At 55.8% G+C, this 12,333-nt stretch overlaps 1 protein-coding gene across 10 annotated transcripts in view; it reads right to left on the bottom strand.

The window, feature by feature from the left end:
- Positions 1-2,872: 2,872 nt before the first annotated feature.
- PRR5L (proline rich 5 like) overlaps positions 2,873-12,333 on the bottom strand; it is a 126,978-nt gene continuing 117,517 nt past the window's right edge. For 9 of the 10 annotated variants that reach the window (XM_066363260.1, XM_066363240.1, XM_066363251.1 and 6 more), the window contains exons 8-9: positions 9,333-9,459; positions 2,873-3,480 (exon numbers count right to left, since the gene is read on the bottom strand). In XM_066363260.1, the coding sequence (XP_066219357.1) occupies positions 3,089-3,480; positions 9,333-9,459 (519 nt within the window). In that variant the 3' untranslated portion in view covers positions 2,873-3,088. The remainder of the gene's footprint in view (positions 3,481-9,332; positions 9,460-12,333) is intronic. The other variant, XM_066363310.1, reaches the window with a different exon arrangement.

Here is a 12,333-nt window from a genome sequence, read left to right on the forward strand (position 1 = left end):
CACCTCTCTAAATGCTCTCACTACGCCTTCAGAGGGCTCGGGCTTATGCTGCTCCAGCCCTCCTAGGAAACCTTACACCGAGGGTAAAATATTCGAAGTTCTGCCAAACAGAACCGGAGGAAAATACAGGAGACAGTCCACGAGTAAATATGGTAAGCTCCCCTCACCCCAGCTCAAACACCCCGGGGGGAGACTAGGCTCGTGTGAGAAGAGCTTTTGCCTTCTCAAGGACTTGGTTTGGTGTTTCCCAAGCTCCCCAGTCAGACCGTTATTCCAGGAAGTGACTCGCCCATCCAGACAGGGAGACTGGCTGGGGTAGGGTGTCCTGGGGACAGCGCCTGGGGTAGGGTGTCCTGGGGACAGCGCCTGGGGGGGCTGCCCTCGCAAATTCAATCCAGGCACACCACACGGGAGCAGGTAGCACATACAAAATGATGTTTATTGGATCTGTTTCGGGCACGGATGACAGGAAAGGCTTCTGGTTTGTGAGCTCACTCGGAGTTTAGCGAGTCGTGATGGCTTCCTGTCACGAAACCTCAGCCACAGGAAGACCCTAGCTTAAATAATGAAAATGAATCTTCAGCCCATAAAGGGGAGAAACAGTGGTTAAAAACACGACAGCTGTCACTCTTTCACTAGCTCTGATGGCGGACATGCCCGTGGGCATCAACAAGAGGTTTATACGTGCGGTCGGAGATATTTACTGGACAGACATCAGGTGTGCACACCAAAGCGGAAGCTGTAAACTGGCTAATAGTCAGCAGCAAAATGAAGCCCACTGGGTCTGGACCGCCACACCTCTTCTCACCTAAGAGCTCCCATATTTAACTGATGGCTGCTATTCTCATCAGGGTCATTTCCTATATGGAGAAGGCATTTAAAAACACATGCATCGCTAACATTGTAAACTAAAAAAACAAAAACAAAACAAAAACCCAAGCACAATTACTTTGCCTGGATCAATAAATACCAGTCCCAAGTGCTTAGTGTGCCAAAGGACAGAAGCCATCAGTTAAAAACCTCATCGTGCTGTTACCTACTGAAGCTCCATCTGCTAAGGCATGTTCGTAAATTTATGGACTTTATCCAACACATGCACCAAGATTATTTTTGTTTGTTTGAAACCCTCAGATCTCCTTTGGACATTTCTCTTCCATCACTGTCGTAGGAGGGTGAACATGAAACAGCTTGTTAAACACAATTTCCAAATTACAAGCCACCAGAAGCACAACTCTGGTCGTATTTCAGATCTTCGCCCAGAAGGGAAATGCTATGGAGACACCCAGGAGCCGCGAGGGGCCTTCCCCGGGGCCAGCAGAGCTGTCCTCATCCTCTCGGCCTCCTCCTGCCACGTGGGAAGAAAAGCTGGCTCACGTCTCTGAGTTCTTATTTACAAAGTTCCCAAACCTAACAAGATACCTAGAAGGTGCTGGGGAGCTGCTATGCGTGGGGCCGACAGGCAGGTACAAAGAGAAGAACAGGGTTCCTGGTGGATAAGAAGCCCAGGCCTGGAGGGAGCAGTGGGAAGGAGACAGCATGGTACCAGTACCGAAGCCTGCTGCCCGACCGGACCACACGGTGACAGCTCATGTCTTACACATGCCAAGCACCCTTGGAGATTCTTTAATCACAGGGAACGAACATCTCTCCAAAAGGTCCTACCTGCATCCCCTCCAGCCCCCTACCCCACTATAAAGCACTGAGACATTCCATTTGCCACAACCTCGCAGCTTCTCCTATAAACCACGACACAGATCTGGCCGCTTCCAGAATTCTGCACTCTGAGCCCTGCCCACCACTCGTCACTTTCACCCTGAACCACTTCCATTCTCCCTTCCTGGAGGGTTTGCCTATTTCTTAGTTTGAAGACACAACCCATTGGAAAGCAGCAGTGCAGGATCCTATGTGCAAATATTTGCAGACACTTATTTTTTGAAATGATGCACATTTTTTTTAAGTGAGAGGAAGGGAGATAGAGAGACAGACTCTCAAATGCACCCCAACCGGGATCCACCCAGCAACCCCCCTCTGGGGCCAATGCTCAAATCAACCAAGCTATTCTCAGTGCCTGAGACTGACAATCAGACCAAGCAAGCCACTGGCTGTGAGAGGAGAAGAGAGAGAGAAGAGGGAGGGGAAGGGAAAGAGAAGTAAATGGTCACATCTCATGTGTGCCCTGATCAGTAACTGAACCCAGGACGTCCACACACTGGGCCAATGATCCATCCACTAAGCCAACTGGCCAGGGTGAAAGGATGCACATTTTAAAAATTCAAGTCAAATCCAGGAACAGACTAATTGGTTGGTACTATCAGCCAACCCTTCACCTACAACAGGAAAACGGTCAGTTTCTAAAGTAAGAGAGGGACGAGGGCACCAGCTACTCCACCGGGGAGGTTAGTTCCTTGAGCTTGGGAGGAAGCCTGAGGGGGGAATTGCTGAGGTTTATTCAAAGACTGGGTTTCTCCAGCCTTGTGGCCCTCCTGGATCTGGACATAGGTGAGAACGACCCTTCCTACCAGTGAGGTGACTCTTTCCCAGTAATTCTGAAACTAGAATAAGGATGGCACATTCCCAGGGCCACGCTTGGTAGGGACTACAGTCTACTTTCACTCCCCACAAACACAAGGGAGGAGACGTACCTTTTCACCCATAAGCCTGCACATCACTAGACCTAACGGGGAACTACAAAAGCCAACACATCTCTGCTGGCTTTGTGTGTGGCCCAGACAACCTCCTGCTACAGCAATGCCAAGGGCACTGGGGTATGTCACTGGGGCATCGGGCAGCCCAGGATCTGAGGGGGGAAACCCAGAGGTGAGGATCTGAGGCAGGAAGGCAAGGCTGGAAGCCAGAGAGTGGATGTTAGGCAGTTGGGTCTGTGTGGCTGTGAAGAGGGGGTCCCAGTCGTGAAAATGGGGAGGTGTACAAGAGGGGTTTCCCCCAGAGCACTGAGACTCAGCCTGTACCCAAAAAGACATAAGGCAGCATTGCCCAAAGGAAGAGGTCCCTGGCAGGTCACAGAATGGAGCGTCCTCATCTCATCCAAGTTGCTAGGCAGGAGCCGGGAGGTCCCAGAGGTGGGCATTCAGCTGAGGGAGGCACAGTTCAGCGCCGAGTCCTCCTGGCTGCCCCCTGCCACCTCCTCCAGCCCCTCGGGGCTGTCGGTGATGTTGGGCTCGCTGGAGCACTGGCGGTGGGGCGGGGAGAAGCTGGGCGGCAGAAGCAGACACTTGTCCTCCCCGCCAGGCTCCTCGCCTAAGCTGGAGTGCATCATGCTGGCCATGGCCAGCAGCTGGATGTCCGAGTGCGCGTTGGCCACCGTGTGCCGCCGGACGCTGCCGCACTTCTCTAGGTAGGCCTCCCCCTCCTGCTCCGTCAGGGGGGTCAGGGTCATCTCGTTCAGCGGCCGGCTGACGGTCATCGGGGAGGCATAGTTCAGGACAGTGACCTTGGGTCGGACCCGGGAATGGCGCCTGGCTGCAACAGAGAACCCGGCAAAGGCTGTAATTGAGGAGGAAATTATGGCGGCTGGGGGGGGGGGGCAGGCGTTGGGGTCAAACACTCTTATTCAGTGGGGAAGAATGAACAGCAGACAAAATGCCAAGGAGCCACCAAGACAGACGAATCTATGCCAGACCAGGGCAGAGGTTTCCTCCGAAGCCACACATTTCTATAATGTTCCCACGTTTCTACAATAACCATGTATTATTTTTATGATCGCAAAAATCGATGCCTATAAAACAGAAGCACCGGAAGAGTTCAAAGAAGCAGAGCCCCCATTAAAGAACCATCCTTTTAAAAGTGCCCTTGAAAACAATTCATTCCTCTCCCGCGGCTGTTAAAAGCAAGCACTGGAGACTGGCGATTGCAAAACCCGTGTTGCGACCCCAGCGCTACGACCAGACTGGCGGGAGATGGGGAGAGACTGTTCACTGAGCATTTATTACACATAGGTCCAGGGAGAGGAAAGAGCTAGGACAAAGGCTGGGCCCAGGACACAGGTGTGTTGAGGGCATGGGGGACAGATGGGCATGGCGGGCACGTGCAGCATCTCTGGGGGAAATGGGAATGCATTGGATGATATCCAAGGGCCCCGACCTGGTAGAATGAGCCAGAAAAGGTGTCTCAGACGGATGCCCGGACGTCATCCATCTCTCTGACATTATTAGTCCAGCTGCCCAAAGTCCTTGGAGTGTTCTACAGACAGCAAACTGACTAGAGAGGCCAATGGGCTGCTGCTGAGAGCTGGAGCCCGCGTGAGGGTGGGCAACCTGGAGGAGGGGTCCCCGTGACTCTTGTCCCCGCCTGCAACAAACACTCCATGAGCTGCAAAGTGCAAAATGCTGCACTCTTTGTGGGAGAAAGAGAAACATAACGCTGATACGGGGCCTGCCAGAGGGGTTGAGCCCAGTGCATAGGGTGTGTGCATGTGTGTGTGCGTGCATGTGTGTGTGTGTGTGATGAGCTGTCCTAGCAGCAACCATCAACTGAGCATCTATTTATTATGTGTGAGGTACTGTGTCAAAAAAAAGATGTGCTTCATCCGCAGAAAAGGAACTGAAGTTGTGGTGTTATGTAACCTCACAGTCACAGCCAGTGACAAAGCCAGGACTCACGCCCAGGGCCAGCAGCAGAGCCCCTGCTTGTGACCACCGGGAGGCCCACGCATGAATAACTAGTAAGACAGGTCCACACAGCAAATGTCAAGGTGGAGGCACAGACGAGAGCACTCTGGGGACTCACAGAGTCACGCAGAGGGGCCATTTCCGATGGGCCTGCTCCCTTGAGAGTGACTGACAGACAGAACCCAGACTGGCCATTCGCTCACTCACTGAGAGGACCGGTCTCTGCTGGGGCCTGGGCCACGAGGGGAACCACATGCTCCCTGCCCCCCCCCCCCCCCCGTGAGCTCACGGTCTAAGGGGGAGACTGACACGTAATCAGGCAGGGACTACACAGCAGGGCCAGGGCCGAGATGTGGTCTGGGGTCCAGGACTGTGAGGGGGCGGTACACACACTGCTTCATCTGAAATGGTTCCCCGGGGGCCAGGCCATCTCTAGCTGGGGCCCATAATAGGAGAAGTAGCGGCTTGGCCTGGGTCCTGCCCCGAGACAGGGCAGCTTCTTTCTCCTCCATGCTCAAGCCGGCGGCTGTTCAGAGATGTTAAGTGACTTACTTCAGGCCACACAGCTGAAGCGCAGCCTTTGTGGTTCCCAAGGCCCCGCTCCTTCTGTGGTGGGCCCCACCTCTCTCCTCACTGCTGCTCCTCGCTTTCCCTGCGATGACTCACCACAGAGGCCCACGGTTCTTCCTTCTGCTTTCTGGGCGAAATGTTTTGGTTCCCAAGACTGTGTGTGAGCAGAGCCAGACCACAGGGGCTGCTGGGCTGTGTCGAGTCCCCTGGGCAGACAGTGCCTCCTTCCTGAACTCCCAGCAGACACCAGAGGCCACCCCCAGACAAGTGTGTCGGCTGCGTCCCCCGCGGGGTCAGCCACCGCTGGGCCCGCTTCGGAGGCCTTGACCCCGATGCCAGTTCGGCAGCTGACAGGCAGCTCCCCACACTGTGGCTGTTTGCGTTCCCCTGCTTTTCTTCTTCTCACCAGGGAAGGCCGGGCCCTGCCTCTCAGAGAAGGAGACCTCCCACTAAGGGCCCGATGAAGCTGTCAGTGCCCGTGGGGCCTAAATACTGGTCCCTCCCTTGCCGAGGTGCCCTTTGAGCAAGAGGCTGAGTCCTGCCCGCTCAGCTGGCACCGACCTCCAGGCCCCCTCCTGCCTTTCGCACGGGGCGGGGCGAGGGCGAGCCCGTTCTCCTCGCTCCTGCCCCAGGCCCCCCGCCGAGCCCTGGCACGCAGCCCCTGCCCTGCGCCAGCCAGCAAGGGCAGCTCCTTTCATACCGCAGAGCGGAGAAAGCCTGGGCGAGGCGGGCCTCTGGCCTTTTGTTGGGGACTCGGTTCCCAGGCCTTTGATCTCCATGGCTCACCGGCTGGGCCCCACCGGAGTGGCGGCCATAATGTGGGCATTGTGACCCCTGCACACCCAGCCCATTGTGGGCGTCCCTCCCCAAGCCCCAGCACCTGAAAGCTCGTGAAAGCCCACTTGTCATGAAGAGAATTTACAGTATCTAGAGGCGAAGGACCCACCCCCTGGAGACACAATGAGGGGGTGATGGGGGGGGCAGGGCTCTTGTGCAGAAATGGAGCATGCCGGTGTTTGCTCGGTGGGCCCTCCTGTAAGCAACCAGGACCGTGGTTTGGAAACTTTGGGAACGTCTATGGAAAGGTAGGACGGGGGGTGTGGGCTCTGACACATCCATCGGCCTTTGTAAGATTTCGTTCTCTTCCTCCTCACCCCCACTGCCCTAGGAGAACGAGGGCCATGGAGGGGAGACGCGCACGCGCGCACGCGCGCACACTCACTCCGCCACAGCCTCAGGCTCATCTTTCTTCCCTGAAGCAAGCCTTGCACACCCGGAGAGTGAGGCTGAGTCCTCGAGCCCACCAGCCTGGCTGGCAGAGACACTGCCACGAACCCCCAGGATCAAACACCTAAGGCGCTCCCTAGAAAAGCCACTTCTCTGGCTCTGGGCACTTCCTCCCTCCCCTCCTCTCTGTAACCCTGGGGACATGTCCTCATGACTCTGAGACCAGGGAACCAGAGCATGCATCCCCAGCAGGCTGTGCCAGGATGAAATGAATCCATGCCAAGTGCCTGGTCCAGCTCCTGGAATGTGACAGGTGTTTATAATAAAGTGGTGGCTTTTCAGAGGGTCACCTCAGCTGCCCAGGACGACCCGCCCCTCATTGGGCGCCAGGGGCCTGTGGCAAAGCCCTCCTATGGGCACAGGGCTCTCTCTGTGCAGCCCATCCTTGCTTCAGCAGGCCGTGTCAACACTCCTCTGCCATGCGCAGGATAAATGTCCTTGTCTCCATGTTCCCGAGGGGAGGACAGAGGCCCAGAGCATCCTCTCGGTCTGGGAAGGGGTGTCCTCAGTAAGGAAGAGCTCCGCTGTGGCCATTTTAGGTTTTCAGTTTCAGAGGTTTGAGGGGATATGTCTGGTTCTCAGGGAATGAGAGGGAAGGCTCCTCCCCCCTCAGTAGCCCCCCAGGAAAATCACAGCCAGTCCCAGGAGCTGACAGGAGTGTGGGGGAGCATGCGGGAAAGCTGCTCACGTGCCAACAGCCTGGGACCAGGACGCCCCGCCCCAACAGCCCAGTGACCTCCAGCCTCACCTCCCTCGGCTGTGAGGCGGGAACAACGGGGCCTCTCTGTGGCAGGGCGCCCAGGACGCTGCCTGGGTCTGGGGCTTCCCTTGCCACCAGCCACTGCAACTCAGAGGCTCTTTCAGTTCCTCAAATGCTGCACCCTCCTGCTTCCCCCGCCCCCCACCCCAAAGCCCTCCCGAAAGCCCCCCTCCTTTGCTTTGGGGACAGTCTGCCTTTCCTGTCCACTCAGCTAACATATTCATCCTAGAGAATCTGTCACAGATACCACTTCCCTTAGGAAGCCTTTCCTGATTTCCCCGTCCAGGTCAAGTCCCCCTGTTGTGGGGCCTACGGCCCCTGTACTTCTCCACGCAGAGTGCTTGTACACTGATAAGTCATCTATTGTTTGTGACTTCCTCACTGGACCGTGCTCACCAGGGGGCAAGGGTGGATCGGTTTTGTTCACAAACAAACCTGCAGCCCCTCACAAGGCACCTGGAACAGGGACTTGAGACACATTTGCTGAAAAAAGATGATTAAAAAATAACCAAAAGAGGGTCGTTTCCTTTTCTCTCTGCCCCTACTGGGACAATAAATACCCCAGGAGGCAAGGCTTGCCCTGGTACAAGAATGAAACCTCAGGCCTTTGCTTTCTGATTTGACAAAAGTGAGTATCATTATTTTAGCTGGAAAAACCGAAGGCACCACTCTTAGAGTAAGTCCTCACTGAACAAACTCCTAGATCTGCCCTTGTTCCTGGCTCTAGGCCCAGCGATGATGGATGGCGTCCCTGTGGTAGCCCAACCTGCTGGCGCCTTGATGGGGGGCCTGGATCCTCCCGCCCCGCCCCCTCAGTGAGCCTGCGGGAGGTGAGGGGGGGGGGGCTGAGCCCGAGCGGGAAGCTGGGCTCCAGGGGGGCGTGGCAACACGGCATCCAGTCACCCCGGGAGGGCAGGCTCTCCTCCGCGGTCATTTCTCCGCGGGCTTGTTCCAGCTCCAGGGTGGAATGAGTAAGTGAGGGATTGGGGGGGCAGGGCTGGCAGGCAGCAGGAGGGGCCAGCACCCTCCGATCTGTGGTGGCTGTGGTTAAGCTGATGTCTCCAGAGAAGCATGAAGGGGCCATCAAGACCGCGGCTGCCCTGCCTTGCTCTGCAGTGGAGAGGCCCAGGAAAGGGCGGAACCTCACTGCAGGCGGCTCCCTGCCTCTCTGCTCTGACACTCAGCTACCACTCCATTCAAACAAGGAGAGGGGGCGCAAGGCTCTAAATCCAGGGACTCTCCGCCTCTGTACCTCTCTGAGGGTGCTGGTCACCCTGGCCTCAGGGTACAGACGTCATCCACCAACGTACATTTTTGAGTGCCAACTGTATACCAGGCACTCTTCCAGTTGCTGGAGATAGAACAACCAACAGGAAGTTCCTACATTTGGGGAGCTTTTGTTTCAGAGGGTAACTGAGAAAGCCTTATGAAATAAGCCTCATCAAAGAGTTTATCTCCCCATCTAGACCAAGGTTTCACGGAGAAAAAGAATGAATCTGACTCATCGCTAGCTTCCCCAGGGAGCCTAGCACAGAACCTGAAATGCATTAATGCGAACTTTCCAAACACCAAAAACGGCCCCAACAGGACTGGTCCCCAAACCCAGGAGTCTTTCCTTGGGGTGAAGGTACCTACAGAAACCAAGTGAATGCAGCAGCCCCATCCCATCTGGCCACACATGCAAAAGAGCTGGCTTCACATCTCTAGTTGCTTTCAAAGGGAAACTCACGATGGGTGGTTTTTCCACCCAGTGGTGGTGGTGGTGGGGGGATTGCTACAAGATACAGGAAAAATGAACGTGGCAGGCACACGCCAAAGATCAAAGCCACTGATCAGAGATGCGGATCAGACCAGCACCACCACAGAGCACAGTGTGGGTCCCCAGGGGAGGAATCACGGAGTGGGAAGGAGGTTGCCGAGACACAGGCCAGCAGGAAATGTGGAAATGTGAGAGGTTAACATGCACACATGTGCACGGACCTGCACTAGAAGCAAAAGCCTCGGCACAAAGCTGGGGCACAGTAGGACGCGGCCAGCAGCGGCATCGTCAAGGCGGCTCCTGGCGGCTCGAGGGCCGTGCCCCTTACCTAGCGTGTACATGGGACCCAGCACGCCGCGGTCCTCGCTGATGCCCAGGAAAGGAGAGACCACTTGCTTCACCAGCTCCTCCAGCTGCAAGTAACCCTCACTTGGGCCTGTGGGCTCATGAACACTCTAGAAAGAAACACCCAAGAGAGGCAGAGGTCAGTCAAAGTCGCCACAGCCAGCTGGTCCTCCCACTACGTTCCAGGCAATGACAGCAGCAGGCAGCATCCTCGTGGCTGGAGCTCAGGAAACGGAGGCCTGAAGCCCGAGTCGTTTGTCTTGGGTCACCATGATCAGAACTGTGTGTGGCAGGTGCCACCACCTCTCCTGCAGGTCCCACAAGTGCAATGTGGGTGGGACTGTCCCCGCCCCAGCCCCGGGGTTGAGGATCGGTCTGACCCTGGAAATCCAACCCCCACTGTCACAATGATTGCTTCCCACTTTACATGCAGGCATTTTATAGAAGCACATTACATGGATCAAAGCACAGAGGCTTCCCAACAACCCACAGGAGGGGACAGTCTCATCATCTCCCTTCAATAGATGAGGAAATCAAGACCCCCAGAGAGCTTAAGCCCGTTGCCCAGGACAACACAGCTGGTAAGTGGCAAAAACCCAGGACTGGCACAGGCTGCCTGGCCAAGCACATCTGACTGCTCTGTGTTAACGGGCCAGAAAAGAAAGGGGGACAGAATGTGAACTAGTCCGGTCAGTAGAAGAAAGGGACAGTCACTGTGAAACAAGGTGTACGCTGGCACCAAGATGAAGAGTCGGTTCAAAAGCCCCACATGATCGAAGCCCTCAGAGCCAATGCCAGAGCAAAGAGCAGCTAAACCAATGACCGTGGAGTCGGAACCAGAAAGGAGCCAGGAAGGTTTTCTTGAAAACCAGAGGTCTGACCTGTGGTGGCGCAGTGGATAAAGCGTGGACCTGGAAATGCTGAGGTCGCCGGTTTGAACCCCTGGGCTTGCCTGGTCAAGGCACATATGGGAGTTGATGCTTCCTGCTCCTTCCTCCCTCCTTCTCTCTCTCTCTCTCTCTCTCTCTCTTCTCTCTCTCTCTCTCTCTCTCTCTCCCTCTCTTCTCTAAAATGAATAAATTTTAAAAAAAATTAAAATAAAAAACAAAAAAAAAACAGACTCCGAGGAGACTCAGTGGATCACTGGAAGGGACTCTGAGCCATGCTCCCGTGCTGAAGGGAAGCAGAGAGACAGGGGTCCATGGGGCTGCAAGCCCAAAGGGTTGTCCCACCCACTTAGGGACTCTCTGGGACCCCCAAGAAGGTGTGGGGGGAGGCAGTGGTCGCCCAGAAAGGTTGAGTGGGAAGGTAGACAAAGCAAGAGCTGGGGAATGCGTGACAAATCCGTCTCTTGGAAGTTAGCACGTGACCTTGGGCACCGGAGCCACTTCTCTGAACCGCCACCTCATCTGCGAAATGGGAAAGCTGGGACTACTTCCTTGCCCGCCTTCCCAAAAATCTGCCACAACCAGAGTTTCTCCCAATGGACCCCCCTCTGCCACAGTTGGGATCCCCATGTGGTGGTCACTCCCATGAGGACTGAGACCAGAGGCCTGGGTCAGTCCTACTGCAGCTCTTACTAGTCGGTGCCATCACGCACTGAACAAATGTTTACTTAACACCTATTATGTGCCAGACTGCTGGGTGCGGAAGGCAGAGAGGAAGAAGGAGACATACAGACCTCCCTGATCGGTGGGGCTTGTGAGCCACCAGAGACCCAATGCTCCGAGCGGAGGGAACGGGCGCCCGAAGGACCCGGCACAATGGGGAAAGGCAAAGGTGGTCAGTGTGGCCAGAGAGCCGAACGGCAGAGAAGTCAGAGTCCAGGTGAGGCTGGGAAGGGAGGAGGGGCCAGAGGCCAAGGAACGGACGCTGGCTGTTTTCCTAAGATCACCGGGGACCACTGAAGAGTCGAAGCTGCCCCATGGAGAACAAACTGGGGTGGGGGCCAGAGAGGACGAGGGAATCTTCTCCTGGGAAGCAGTCTAACCACCTTTACAGGCTTTAAAGGGGACGAAGGCCGCTTTCTCGTATGGTTGCTGCGTTGCTGGGCGCATGGTCCAGAATGTTGGAATGCGGTAGCTAGTTTCTATTACCACAGAGACAGGCCCTCCTGGTCTACCAACCAAAGGTAGAGCCTTCCCCTCAATTCTCCTTCCCCCCCAAAAAACAAAAAACCAACATGAACAACAGAGAAGGAATTAACTCCACTCTCTAAAATAGGATAAATGGAAACAAGAGGGTAGAAACCCAATTTCTTCTCCAAATCCCAGAGAGCTCATGTTCTGGAGTCTTGATTCAGGACCCAGTCCCTATTTTACGTTTCTTAGACACGAGCCGCACGCAAACTTTTCTACCCCACTTCCATCACCTTCCCAGCCATGAAAATACTGACCTGGCATTCCAGCCAATTACACCCATCTCATCCTATTAGGCAACTACCTCCTTCCTCCACTGTGATGGCAGGAAGATGGGAGAACACCCAGAAGGATGGTCTAACGTGAGAAGAGCCAAAGGGGAGAGGGAGACCTCAGGGACCCCAGCCTGACATCCCACCCAGCTGAGAGGACGGCCTGGGGTTGCCGCCAGCCCAGCCAAAGGGGAGAGGGAAGAGACCCCAGCCTGACATCCCACCCCAGCTGAGAGGACGGCCTGGGGTCGCCACCAGCCCAGCCAAAGGGGAGAGGGAAGAGACCCCAGCCTGACATCCCACCCCAGCTAAGAGGACGGCCTGGGGTCGCCGCCAGCCCAGCCAAAGGGGAGAGGGAGACCTCAGGGACCCCAGCCTGACATCCCACCCTTGCTGAGAGGACGGCCTGGGGTCACCGCCAGCCCAGCCAAAGGGGAGAGGGAGACCTCAGGGACCCCAGCCTGACATCCCACCCCTGCTGAGAGGACGGCCTGGGGTCACCGCTAGCCCAGCCTGACCGAGGATGGAATGCTGTTCCCTGTGGACAGGCTCGGAAATGATGCTGAGATCTGAA

The sequence above is a fragment of the Saccopteryx leptura genome, chromosome 1 (assembly GCF_036850995.1).
Source record: "Saccopteryx leptura isolate mSacLep1 chromosome 1, mSacLep1_pri_phased_curated, whole genome shotgun sequence".
NCBI classification, from domain to species: domain Eukaryota; kingdom Metazoa; phylum Chordata; class Mammalia; order Chiroptera; family Emballonuridae; genus Saccopteryx; species Saccopteryx leptura.